Source organism: Dendrobates tinctorius, unplaced genomic scaffold (genome assembly GCF_039654945.1).
Source record: "Dendrobates tinctorius isolate UK_male_01 unplaced genomic scaffold, ASM3965494v1 ptg000045l, whole genome shotgun sequence".
NCBI classification, from domain to species: domain Eukaryota; kingdom Metazoa; phylum Chordata; class Amphibia; order Anura; family Dendrobatidae; genus Dendrobates; species Dendrobates tinctorius.
In genome coordinates this window covers 18,728,613-18,742,500 of record NW_027361713.1, presented here as the reverse complement: position 1 = coordinate 18,742,500, position 13,888 = coordinate 18,728,613, and the positions used below count along the sequence as shown (strand labels likewise).

Sequence of the window (13,888 nt, the reverse complement as noted above, 5' to 3'; positions counted from 1 at the left end):
TGTGAGTTTTACTGGACGGGTGTACGCAGCTCCCCGCTACCTCTCACCTCCTGCTCCTCTTGCTTAATCCGCTGTTCCTCAATATCTTCGGGCAATCCTTTCTCTTCCTGGAGTAATGATACAGATACCATGTTTGTTTCTCTGGTAGCGACTAGAACCCGGAATTGATTTTTTGAGGGCAAGATGTCACCGGAAGGGGCGGGGCCTCCTTCAGTCCCAGGAACAGGTTTGCACATCAAAGGTCCTCTGTGTAGTGGGAGTGATAGTCTCTGGGAGCTGCAGCCGCTCATTGGTTGAACCGCTCCGTGCTTTGATTGGCTGCCAGGCAGCAATTGGCCTGGCGCTGACTTGGTGCATCAGGGTAGCGTGGGGCGTGCTGGTGTGTGCACACGCTGTAGAAAAATCCGCATCGCTTGGCAGAAACCCGCAGGGCTGTGTTCACATACAGCGTTTTTTTAGCGGGTTTCCCTATAAGGCTGTGTGCACTCGCTGCGGATTAGGTGCGGATTCATCCACGCGGATTTTGTAAAATCCGCAGGTAAAACCGCAGGTCAAAAGACCTGCGGTTTTACCTGCGGATTGCTCTGCGGTTTTGCCCTGCGGTTTTTCATCTCCTCAATGGAGGAGATGGCAAACCGCAGCGGAATCCGCTGAAAGAATTGACATGTCAATTCTTTCTGCGGATTGAAAACCGCAGATAATCCGCGAGGAAAATTCCGCACTGTCTGCACTGCTGTTTTTGATTCCCATAGGGAATCATGGTACTGTACACCGCAGCAGAAACTGCTGCGGGTCCGCAGCGGCCAAAACCGCTGCGGAACCGCAGCAAAGTCCGCAGCGTGTGCACACAGCCTAAGGCTAAGTGCACACGTTGCAGAAAATTTCTGTACAAAATCCTGAATCCCTTCCCAGAAACCGCACCTATTTTTCCGCGGTGGTTTTTGCGCGGTTTTGATGCGTTTTTTTACCGCATCGGTTTCTAAACGCATGGAAGAAGCCAAAACCGCGGAAAAATCCGCAAAATTAATGTGCAAGCTGCGTTTTTTACCGTGATGCGTTTTTTTCGCGGTAAAAAGCGCATCAATGTGCACAAAAAGTGAAAAATGCATAGAAAAGACTGTGCAGCTTATTTTTAGCGGTTTTATAGTGAAAACCGTGGTAAAAACCGCTAAAAAAACGCTGTGTGTGAACACAGCCTAAGGGTATGTGCACACGTAGTGAAATCTGCTGCGTTTCCGCAGCGGTTTTGGCTCTGCGGAAATGCAGCAGATTCTGCTGCGTTGTACAGTACCTTTATTTTCAATGGGGAAAAAAACGCAGTGCACATGCTGCGGATTTTTCCACGCGGTTTTGCTGCGGTTTACAATCCGCAGCATGTCAATTGTTTGGTGCAGAAACACTGCAGTTTTACACCTCATCCATTATGAGGTGTAAAACCGCAGGCAAAACCGCAGATAAACCGCAGGACTACTTGTGCACTGGGTTCACAGGTAGCGGAACTCATACCCAAAAACACATGCAGTTTTCCCTGCGGATTCATAGGCTGTGTGCACACGCTGCGGATTTTGCTGCGGTTCCGCTGCGGTTTTGGCCGCTGCGGATCCGCAGCAGTTTCTGCTGCGGTGTACAGTACAATTGTTTTCTATGAGAATTCAAAACCGCTGTGCACATGCTGCGGAAAAAACCGCGCGGAAAAGCTGCGGTTTATTTTCCGCAGCATGTCAATTCTTTGTGCGTTTCTGCCGCGGTTCCGCACCCATAGGACTTCATGGACTTTGTAAAATCCGCATAAAAACCGCAGATCTAAAAAGATCTGCGTTTTTTCCTGCGGATTGGGTGCAAAAAACCGCAGCGGAATGGGGGGAAATGATGTCAAGGCGGGAGGAAGTGTAGTGTGTGGGCGGAGTATAGTGTGCAGTGACAAGATTTCTGGCAAGATGGACAGCTACCGTCGCATGGAGATGGACGTGGGGCGTTTGATAGACTTGGTATGTATGTATGTATGTATGTATGTATGTATATATGTATGTGTCTGTCTGTGTGCGTCTCCATGCGACGGTAGTGCGACAATTGTGCTCAATCGCCGCATGGGCCTGCTGCTCCCATCCGGCCATGTGATGGGAGAGTAGGCCCTGCGGCCACCGAGCACAATTGTACAGTGCTAAACACGTAACAAAACACATAACATACATGTAACAGACATTACATTCAACATACATGACATGACATACAACACAAAACATATACTGTATACTCACCATCCAGGCCCCGCCATCTTGTTCCCAGAAGCCCTCGCTCCCCTCGTTCTTGAATAAAGTTTAAAAAAAACCTTTCCCCCAAAAAAATAAAATGTCAGCAGAAAAAAAACAAAGGTCCCACGGCGATCGGAAGTATTCGGGCGAGTTTTCCGGTCTTCGGCCGCTCCGGGACCTCGCTTTACGGCTCTTCTGCTGCGTGTGACCTTTCCCACGCAGCAGTGCCGTAAATGAGGTTACCGGAGTCACTGAACTCTGGTAAACTGTAGGCACATGCGCAGTTACACACTGCAGGAGCAGAGCTCCTGTCAGTGTGTTTCTGGTGACATGGAGAATGGTCACATCTACTGATGTGACTGTTCTCCATGATTGATCGACGTGGGACACTCGTTTAAATGGACTGCGACGGAACGGTAGGTATCTTAGTTGGTTTGTTTTTTTTTTTTTCTCTAGGTGATCGATGGCATCCCAAATGGATTGAGCGTGCAATAAAATTTTGTCAAAAACAGTGGTTTTTATTTGAATAAAAATTATTATTTAATGTGTCTGTGTGTTTTTTTCCATTCTTTATAATTGGATTAATAATGGATCGGCGTCTAATTGACGCCTCTCCATTATTAACCGGGCTTAATGTCACCGATCAAAGGTGACATTAACCCCCTTTATTACCCCACATCCCGCCGACGTGGTGCGGGATTGGGAAGAGAGGGGCTAAGTGCCAGAATTGGCGCATCTTATTGATGCGCCATTTCTGGGGCGGCTGCGGCCTGATATTTGTAGCCAGGGGGGGGGCAATATCCATGACCCCTTCCTCGGCTATGAATATCAGCCCGCAGCTGTCTGCGTAGCCTTTCTGGCCCTAAAATATGGGGGACCCCTACGTCATTTTTTTTGGGGGGGTCCCCCTTTTTTTTAGAGCCAGAAAGGCAACGCAGACAGCTGTGGGCTGATCTTCATAGCCTGGGAAAGGGGACATGGATATTAACCCCTTCCCAGGTTGGAAATATCAGTTTGCAGTTGTCTGCTTAGTCTTTCTGGCCCTAAAATATGGGGGACCCCTACGTCATTTTTTTTGGGGGGGTCCCCCTTTTTTTTAGAGCCAGAAAGGCAACGCAGACAGCTGTGGGCTGATCTTCAAAGCCTGGGAAAGGGGACATGGATATTAACCCCTTCCCAGGTTGGAAATATCAGTTTGCAGTTGTCTGCTTAGTCTTTCTGGCCCTAAAATATGGGGGACCCCTACGTCATTTTTTTTGGGGGGGTCCCCCTTTTTTTTAGAGCCAGAAAGGCAACGCAGACAGCTGTGGGCTGATCTTCAAAGCCTGGGAAAGGGGACATGGATATTAACCCCTTCCCAGGTTGGAAATATCAGTTTGCAGTTGTCTGCTTAGCCTTTCTGGCCCTAAAATATGGGGGACCCCTACGTCATTTTTTTTGGGGGGTCACCCTTTTTTTTAGAGCCAGAAAGCCAACGCAGACAGCTGTGGGCTGATCTTCATAGCCTGGGAAAGGGGACATGGATATTAACCCCTTCCCAGGTTGGAAATATCAGTTTGCAGTTGTCTGCTTAGTCTTTCTGGCCCTAAAATATGGGGGACCCCTACGTCATTTTTTTGGGGGGGGTCCCCCTTTTTTTTAGAGCCAGAAAGGCAACGCAGACAGCTGTGGGCTGATCTTCAAAGCCTGGGAAAGGGGACCTGGATATTAACCCCTTCCCAGGTTGGAAATATCAGTTTGCAGTTGTCTGCTTAGTCTTTCTGGCCCTAAAATATGGGGGACCCCTACGTCATTTTTTTTGGGGGGTCCCCCTCTTTTTTTAAAGCCTGAATGGCTACGCAGACAGCTGCGGCAACATATTTAACACCTGGTAATCAGCCTGCAGCTGTCTGCATAGGCTTTGTGGGCCAAAAAAATAGGGGGAACAGCACGTATTAAGTTTAGTTTTTGGTAATTTTTTAAAATAGCAAGATAAGCTTCCCACAAATACCCTGTTCCCTGCCTTGAGAGGCCACGATCTCGTTTGCGAGATAGCTGCATAGTCACAACTTTTGTGACGTAACAGCGATCTCACCAGCAAAATCGCTGTGTGTGAGAGCGCTCAGCGAGCGGCACCCCTGCCGGTATCGCTGATCGCTCTGGGAAATCTATGGACATTTCTTTGGTCGATGGTCTCCCACTGGCCAGCACGCATCGCTGCGTGTGACAGGCTGGAGACCAGCGCTCAGGTTTAAAAAAAAAAATTAAACTCGAAAAAATAGTGTGATTCTCACCTTACGATGTCCCGCGCAGTCTTCCGGCCTCTCTCCACGCTCCGGTCACAGTGATCCTTTGCACGAATGAGCGTGAGACGTCGTTGCCGCGAGACCGTGACATTCTCGCGGTCATTCTCGCAAAGGATCACTGGTACCGTAGCGTCAAGATAGGCCGGAATACTGCGTGGGACATCGGAAGGTGAGAATAAAAAGATTTTGTATTTTAATACAATTTTTAACGGGTGGACAGCGATGCCGTCCGCTCGGCATCGCTGTGATGATCGCTGGTGAAGCTGCCTGTGTAACAGCTCACCAGCGAGCACATAGCGACTTACTAGCGATCCTGACACCTTGATATCGGTGTCGGGATCGCTGTTAAGTCGCTTAGTGTGACGGGGCCTAGGCCACAGCTGTCTGCTTTGCCTTTCTGAGCAAAAAATATAGGGGGACCCCACGTCAAAATTATTTTAGGCCTCCCAGGAATTTTACAGCCAGAAAAGAAACGCATACAACTGTGGCCAATCAGAGCCTCAAAACAGGCCATGTTTATGAACCCCAACCCAGCCTCCATTTAACATCCCATAGTTGTCTGCTATGCATTTCTGGCACCAAAATATAGGGTGGACGTTGCATCTACATACAAGTTTGCAATCATAAAGGAAACGCAGACAACTTCGGGTTGATATTAATAGCCTATGAAAAGGCAATGAGTATTATCCCCTCGCTCACATTCGAAAAATATGAAGCCGCTAACGTATGGCTACTTTTAGTAGCTATGCAATATCAGTGCTCACTACCTAAATTAGTTGTTATGGCTTATATGTAAATTTTTGTTTTTTAGATTTTTATTAGTGTAACTGATATAGTTCCTAATTCCATTTTCTATTTGTGTGTAGGTGCGTGATTACCCATCCCTTTGGGACCCGGCAGACAGGCTGTACAAAGATCGTGGCAACAGGGATCGTTGCTGGGCCAAAATTTTAAGTGATATGTACCCTGACTGGCACTCCTTTACAAAAGCCACACAGTCACAAATTGGTAACTAACTTTTTCAGGATTATTTTTGTTATCACTTGTTATTAAAGCAAAAAAGGTGGTAAAAATCTTGTTGTCTTTCTTTTGTAGACAGTGATGTCAAACAACGTTGGCGTTCGGTTCGGGACAGGTTTAATAAATTCATTGCCAACTGTCAAAAAAGTGGCGCATCCCCAACCAGCAGAACATTTCCGTACTTCCAAGAACTTCAGTTTCTCATCACCAGCCGGACATTGCGAAGGTAAGTTTACGCCAAAAAAAAAATACCGCATTCAAACAGTTTTCTTTATTTCAATTACTTCTCGGATATAGAAATTTTACATCTTTTTAATTTTCTGAAATGCTTAGCACACTGAAGGTTCCAGTTACTCCTTGGAAATTGTCTTCCACCTGTCTTTAAGGAGTTTACACAGATGCTTAGCACTTGTTTGACTTCACTCTGCGGGCCAACCTCAACCCACACCATCTTGTTTGGGTTTAGGTCTGGTAACTGTGGAGGCCAGGTCATCTAGCGTAGCACCTTACACAGGCTGGAGGTGTGTTTCTGGTCATTGTCCTGTTGACTACACAAATTATGTCCCAACGAACAGCAAACCGGATGTAAGAGCATGCCGCCTAAAGATTCCGTGGTAGCCATGCTGGTTCACAATGCCATACATTTCGAAATCCACAACAGTTTCACCAGCAAAGCACCCCCACAGCATCACACCTCCTCCTCCATGCTACACGGTGTTAAACAAGCATTGCAAGTCCATCCGTTCACCTTTGTCATTGTATACTCCCTTCGTACTGATTCTACAATTTTCATTATAATGAAAATACATAAAAGTCTTTGAATGAAAAGATGTCTAAGAACTTTTGGTCTCTATTGGACATCTTCACTATGCGTTATAAAGTGCTTGTGAAGCTCCAATAAATTCTGACATGTGCAGCAGCTTCTAACAATACTGCATGTTTCGCTGCCATTTGTTGGCGCTGATTGACAGCAAAGATAATTTGCACTGTGTATATATAGCACGCACTGATTCCAAATGAGTAAAATACAAACATGCGTTATAATCATGCAATGTAAAATGGGGCACCGCAGTTGTCATGAAATTTTTTTGTAGTTGGCCAAACAGTTTGTCCGAATAAAATATGTAATTTTTAATCCTCATGTTTTTCTTTTTTCTCTCAACAGCACTCAAGGGAACATAATTGAAAACGTCAATGAATCAGAAGATGGAGCAGGGTCTTGTGAGGCAGGTGACATCTCGGCACCATGTCGCAACACAACTTCTGATGTAGCCCCATCTTCATCAGCTGCCGAAACATCTGTTTCTGCAGCTGATGAACCATTGGGTTCCTCAGAAGCATGTGTAGCCACTGCCTTTCCGGTGTCTGGAGAGCCGAGCAAAAAAAGAACCAAAAAAAAACACATTGACACCACCTTAAAGGCATCCTCGGACACACTAGATTTAATTAAAAAAACCACAAGCGAGGATGAATTTGATTTCTTCGGCATGACAATTGCCAATAAAATTCGAAGCTTGACACCGGAGAGGCAGTCTATATTAATGACAATGGTGCAGATGTCAATCACTGCTTTACAGGACCCTGCTCCAATAGCATCATACAATAATATTTTAATGGGCGTTTTTAACCTGTTCCGACCCACACCACCCACCCAGCAGCAGCGGCCAACGGAGTATAGGCCAACAAATAACACAAATTACTTTTCTGACTCAGGCAGCTCCCAGGCCAACTATCCATATACCCTTGAGTACCACTATCTCCCCTAATAGTTACTGTCAATGGTGCAGAAAATCCCCCTAAAAATTTGTGTTGTTGTTTAAAAATGTCCGTTTTGGAGTTCTTCAAATGTAATAATATTTGGCTGTATTTCTAGTTTTTCGATGCCAACAATTTCTATATTGTTTTCTAAATAAAAAATATTGTATTTACAATTTGTTAGTTTTTTTTGGGTCAGATTAATGTAAATGCAGTGATCTCTGCCTGTCATGTTTCGAGAATCAAAGGACTATGGGCGGGAGGGTCAAAAAGGTGGTTGATGCTGCAGAAACTGTAGGATTTCCAGCCAATGTACTGTGTGTAGGCTTTGAAGAATGAAAATGAGGTGAAATAAATGAAACACACACCATCAATACAGAATCAGAATTGGTTTTATTGATTAATACAACCAAATTTTTTTTTCAAAATTTTGAAAAAGTTTATCACTACAACTTGAGTGGTCCTTTCTTTTGTGACACTCTGTTCTTCCATCTTTCACTGCTGGTCAGGCTGCCCAACACCAGCACAGGAGTATTGCCAATGCACGGCACCTTCGGGACTCATAAAATAGTCAGTAAAGGTTTCTCTCACACGCACACCAGAGTTGGATGGTCTTCCCAGACACACGTTGCGCAGCTGATTACATTGTGGCTGCTGGTACTCCAAATCTACCTCTGAGCTGTACTCCCGAGCATAGTTATGTAGTACACAGCAGGCCTTAATCACAGCATCAACGGTGTCAGTATCCAACTGGATGGCAGTATGAAAGATTCTCCACTGACTAGTCATGATCCCGAAGGTGCATTCCACATATCTGCGTGCACGACTCAGCCGATAATTAAAAATCCTCCGCCGGTCATCCAGTCCCCTTCGTGGGTATGGGCGCAGCAGGGTTGTCGTTAAGGAAAACGCCTCATCCGATACCATCACAAAGGGCACTGGATCTGTGGAACCCGGCAAAGGTCTTGGGGCTGGGAGCGTTCCGCCATCTTGAAGAATTTGCTGACCAATCTGTGATGATCGCAACACCCGAGAATCCCCAGTACTACCATAGGCACCAACGTCAATGGCAACAAATTTGTAATGTGCATCAGCCACCGCCATCAGGACCACCGAAAAATACTTCTTATAATTAAAGAAGCGTGATCCTGATCGTGGTGGCTGCTGAACCCTCACATGTTTACCATCAACTGCACCTATGCAGTTTGGGAAATTGGCCACAGACTGAAAGCCTGCTGCGACCTGCAGCCAAGTCTCCTCGGTTGGGGAAGGCATCACCATGGGCTGCAATTTCTGCCAGATCACGTTACATGTGCACCTCACAATTTGAGAGATGGTGGATTTACCAACTCTAAATTGGAGGTGTAGGGATGTATAGCTCTCTCCTGTGGCCAAAAATCTGCAAAGAAAAAGAAAAACAATATTAGAAACGTTAGCAAAACAAGTAATTAAACATGTTTAACATATTCCCATTTAAGAGACTACATGAAAAAATGTTAAAAAGATATCAATGTCCATCTATGTGTAAGTGACGTGTGAAAGAGCCTCAATCACATACAAACCAAAAAATATATACTTACCGCAAGGTGATGAGCAGCCTTTCCTCAGCAGTGATCGCCTTCCTCATTATGGTGTCCGCAAAGGTCAGATGTGGTGCCAATATATGTAACAATCGGTCGAATGCCGGGATGGACAGCCGACAAAACAAGATGAATTTGTCCGGATAGCTGAAATGATATCATGACCAACATTTTAAATTCATAATGATAATATTTGAAGAGACGGATTAAAGATATTTTGAACTTACCGCCTCAAATCTTGGTAAAGGACATAAAAATGCCCCTTCTCCTGTCGCTCAGCTACAAGCGGGTGCACCCACATCCGTCTGTTCCTCTTCCTCCTTCGTTGCTCCTGCAACTAAAATACAAATAAATGTTACGCAAAAACAAAGAGGCAATGTGCACACATAGCATATTAGCTGGCCAAACTTCAGCACAACTTAAAGAAACTCGCACCGCTGCCTATTCTGCATCTGTCCTAAAGACAGCATGTTCCCAAAAAAAAAAAAAACAATGTCCCCCACTAGACAAAACGGCAACTGAACGGAAGATGCCGTGAGCGTGGTGAGCGGCTCAAAGGACCACATAGTCCGACGGAGGATGAGTATATCACTGGGTTTTTTTTTTTATATATATTGGTTACCAGATTAATTTATCCTGGTCTGGAACACAGTAACCACTACTCCAGACCATGGGTACCATCCGAACATAAAGCAGTAAATTAAAAGGATGGTTTCCACTCCTATGGCAGAATTCTTGCCACCATTATGAAAAAAAGTGAGATGCTGAATATTTAGCCACTACCATAGGAGTGGTTCAGAAGCAATTTTGTAAAAAACCTTAGCCACCCTGGCGAGGAATACGGACGGGTGAGAGGCGCTTAAAACACGCATTAGACACGGACCAATGATTCTCTATGGGGTCCCTCGCACCAGGCGTATATTTCTCCTCCGTATCCTACGCTCCGTGCCAATGACAGCATGCTGCGATTGTCAGCGTACTACGCCAATAGTACTCCAATGCATTGCAACTGATGATTAACGCATGCAAGCACTATACCCTGCGGCCGCCATGGTAACGATAGGGAAGCATTGCAGATGCGACCTATAGAGCATGATGTGCTGCACAATAAAACGTAAGGTGAAACCAGCCTTACCTCCTCTCTGTGGCGATTAATGTTTTGCAGCATAAACCACATCAAAAGGATTCGATATGGCCTGCGGAGCAGGCACCGCTGTGTGATCTGGTTCTCGGCCATCAGGGCACTATACTGGGCACTTGAATGCTGGATGTTTGTGCTGATACTTGCTTTTGGCTAGCAAAATGGAGAATGGTGGGGGTTGGCCAAGGAAATGACATCACCTTTTTTTTTTTCCTCATTCAAGTTGCCATAACTTTATGTATGTTGTCTGCTTTGCAAAGCGCAGTCAAAACTGCACCAAAAACCGCACTCAAAAACCGCAAGAAAACCGCATGAAAACCGCACCAAAAACCGCATCAAAAATGCAAAAACCGCACCAGAAACCGCACATGCGTTTTCCAGCGATACGTGCGGTTTTCGATGATGAAAAAACCGCAGCAAAATCCGCAGCGTGTGCACACAGCCTAACACATCAAGAGTGTTTGCGGTTTTCCGGCGGACAGTCCTTGCCATTAATCCCCTACCCTCTCGCCCCCCCAGAGCCAGATAGAGTAGGAAGGGAAGACAAATCTGTTACCTGCCAGCCGCCAGAAAGTCTGTGTAAAGGTTAGGATTTGAAGTCTTCAGGACGGTGACAGGACAATTGTGTACAAGATAATTGTGTACGGACTATTGTGTACAGACAATTGTGTACAGGCCAATTGTGTACAATGACAATTGTGTACAAGGCAATTGTGTACAAGGCGATTGTGCTGTACACAATTGTCCTTGTACACAATTGTCCTTGGACACAATTGACCTGTACACAATTTTCTGTACACAATTGTCCGTACACAATTATCTTGTACACAATTGTCATGGAACCCTTCAGGACAGGTATATCCTAGCAGGCAGTGAGGGGGCTCCATTAAAAAAATGAAGGGATAAGACAAATATGTCCTAGTGTTCCCCTGAGCAATATGGACATCTCCTGGGGAAACCTTCCTATTCATGCGGCCTCCATGTTTGACAGAGGCTCCTGCGACCCTACTGTTAAAAAAAAAAAAAATCGGGCTCTCATCTAGCCTCTGATGGCCGGGCCACACCACTAGCGCCCTGAACAATCATGCTCGCCAACTTTCTAGTGCTTCCTGCCCTCTACCTATCAGGGTAAGAGTACGTTTCTTCTGCAACAGAACACTAAACTCCTGCTTCCCAAGAGGCGCACAGTCCAATTGTGGTTGTTTTGGAAATGTTCAGTCCAAAAAAGCAACCAACAGGACAACTCTCCTACCCGCCAGGAAAAGAAACCTTCCTTCAGGCCCAACCCTTTCCTGGCGTCCACAAACCCATCAGTGCTGGTCTACTACGCCTGGATCTAGCAGACTCCCTTTGGCATGACGGGGCGTTCCCACCTTGGATGTCTCTCAGGGTTGGCTGCCGTCTCCTTCACTATTCAAGGCTGGTATTATGATATCTGGTCCTAGACACCGGAAGCAGGCCCCGGGGGGCCGAGCCACAGACCATCCCATCAGTCCTGCCCGCATGCACCAACAGCATATTACAGTTGTACAATACATAAAAAATGCATTGCATGAAACAAGCAAAAGTTTTCAATGCAAAAAATGCACTTTTATAAAATTAGAAAGGTTTCTATATATGTAAGAATGTTATTTAGCCAATATTTCTGTAAGTAAAAGTCTGAGATTTCTGTGGGAAATCTTAATTTGTTCCTCTTAAACTGGTTCTGAATGTAAATAAAACATTGCTCTGATTTAAGTCTCCATGTTGTAATTTAGCCTTTTATTTCATGCATGGACAAGCCCATGATGCATCTGTGTAACACATGGAAGGTACTGTAATAACTTGGTTAGGCTAGTTTCACACTAGCGTATCTACACGCAGCGCACGGCGCCCCCTCCGGTCATCTACTATCGCACATCTCTGCATGCGATCTGCGCACACTATCTTTAGCATAGGGTGCGCAGACCGTGCGTTAGTAGGATTTTACGTGTGATGCGCTCTTTTGACAGTGCGCCGAGCGCACAAAAAAAGGAAAACATGGTGCGTTCGGTGCACCGTCAAAAGGGCGCAGCGCACGCAAAATCCTACTAGCGTACGGTCTGCACACCCTATGCTAAAGATAGGCTGCGCAGATCGCTTGCAGCGATGTGTGATAGTAGTAGGAGATGACCGGAGGGGGCGGGGCTTAGCGGCGCTGCGTGTAGATACGCTAGTGTGAAACTAGCCTTAGACAGGTAAACCACTTTTGAGACAGTGAAGTTGACTTGTACAAGCTGCATAGATGCAAGCCTGCCTAAAGGGAATGTCACCAGGATTCCCCATAAAAAATGATAAAAACTGGTGTGCATGGAGCGTGTAAGCGCACGTTCACACTGGCCACTGAACAGAAAAAAAACAAACATGATTGAATACCCTGCAGTAAATGGCATAGTGCATGAAAATAATATAGGGGATTTAGTTAACATGTTCTTTATTAAAAAAGCCAAAGCCATCCCACCACTTCAAGGTGACAATTGGGACAGTCCTAACTAATATTAAAAACCTTACCGCTTTGTCCTGTGACTTGCTTGTGGATAAGGACTGAGAAGGATTAGGCCCAAATAGTGGACACGAAGGAATGGGAAACCACATCAATATATAAAGGTTTTTAATATTAATCACTGTCCCAATTAGGGTCACTGTGAAGTGGTAGGATGGCTTATGGCTTTTGCATTTTTTTTTTTTAAATTGAGCGTGTTAACTAAGTACCTTATATTTTCATGCATTATTGCGGTTTATTTACTACAGGGTATTCAATCATTGTTTATGCCCCCCCCATATAAAGTACTACCACTACCTGTATGTCGCTATATACAGCATTCTAGAATGCTGTTTCCTCCCGCTACTAATGTACCTATACCCGACATTGCCATTTCCGTGTGTGGTTGTACTATTACTCCCCAGCAACATACCCGCTGTCTTGGGGTCATACTTGACTCTGAGCTTTCCTTTGTCCCCCACATCCAATCACTGGCTCGCTCTTGTTATCTGCACCTCAAAAACATTTCTAGAATTCGAACTTTTCTTACTTTTGACTATGCAAAAATTCTTACTGTTTCTCTTATTCATTCTAGAAGGGACTATTGTAACTCCCTTCTAATCGGTCTCCCTCTTACCAAACTCTCCCCCCTCCAATCTGTCTTGAATGCAGCTGCCAGGATCATATTCCTCGCCAATCGTTACAACGATGCCTCTACCTTGTGCCAGTCATTACACTGGCTACCCATCCACTCCAGAATCCAGTACAAACTTATTACCCTCACCCACAAAGCCCTCCATGGCTCAGCACCACCCTACATCTCCCTTGTTTCAGTATACCATCCTACCCGCGCCCTCCGTTCTGCTGATGACCTGAGGTTAGCATCCTCAATAATCAGAACCTCCCACTCCCGTCTTCAAGACTATACACCTGCTGCGCCAATTGTTTGGAATGCACTTCCCAGGTCAATACGATTAGTCCCCAACCCCCACAATTTTAAGTGTTCCCTGAAAACTCATTTATTCAGACTGGCCTACCGCCTCAACACATTAACCTAACTATCCCTGTGTGGCACAGCCAAAAGTTTTACCATAACCAGGTTCCCCGCATCATGTTCCCACATGCTTTATGCATCCATTAGCACTCTGCATCCGTACTGTTACACACTTAACATTATGGCTGGTCCATACAATCAGGGCAACTGTTACCACCCACCTTTCGTGTCTCCCCTTTTTTCCTCATAGATTGTAAGCGTGCGAGCAGGGCCCTCATACCTCTTGGTATCTGTTATGATCTATGTGATTATTGTTATGCTGTAATGTATATTGTCTGTACAGGTCCCCTCTGAAATGTAA

At 45.5% G+C, this 13,888-nt stretch overlaps 2 protein-coding genes across 5 annotated transcripts in view; one reads left to right on the top strand and one right to left on the bottom strand.

Moving 5' to 3' along the window:
- TAF11 (TATA-box binding protein associated factor 11) overlaps positions 1 to 228 on the bottom strand; it is a 185,061-nt gene extending 184,833 nt beyond the window's left edge. Inside the window, exon 1 of one of the 4 annotated variants that reach the window (XR_012232243.1) lies at positions 48 to 222. Coding sequence is in view for 2 of the 4 variants with exons in the window: in XM_073575638.1 (XP_073431739.1) it covers positions 48 to 131 (84 nt within the window). In the remaining 2 variants the exon portion in view is untranslated. Of the gene's footprint in view, positions 1 to 47 lie in introns of all 4 variants that reach the window. The other 3 variants (XM_073575640.1, XM_073575638.1, XM_073575639.1) reach the window with 3 other exon arrangements.
- Positions 229 to 4,626: 4,398 nt separating this feature from the next.
- Positions 4,627 to 7,436, top strand: LOC141089313 (uncharacterized). The gene is made up of 3 exons (XM_073575637.1): positions 4,627 to 5,545; positions 5,633 to 5,783; positions 6,723 to 7,436. The coding sequence occupies exons 1-3, from the start codon at positions 5,497 to 5,499 to the stop codon at positions 7,321 to 7,323; spliced, it is 801 nt and encodes a 266-aa protein (XP_073431738.1). The 5' UTR covers positions 4,627 to 5,496; the 3' UTR covers positions 7,324 to 7,436.
- Positions 7,437 to 13,888: the final 6,452 nt, after the last annotated feature.

What these genes read in the sequence shown, in the direction of transcription:
- LOC141089313 (XM_073575637.1), top strand. Translation starts at nt 5,497, where the DNA reads ATGTACCCTGACTGGCACTCCTTTACAAAAGCCACACAGTCACAAATT. An exon ending in AGCCACACAGTCACAAATTG is followed by an intron (nt 5,546 to 5,632) that starts GTAACTAACTTT and finishes TTTCTTTTGTAG; the next exon opens with ACAGTGATGTCAAACAACGT. An exon ending in ACCAGCCGGACATTGCGAAG is followed by an intron (nt 5,784 to 6,722) that starts GTAAGTTTACGC and finishes TTCTCTCAACAG; the next exon opens with CACTCAAGGGAACATAATTG.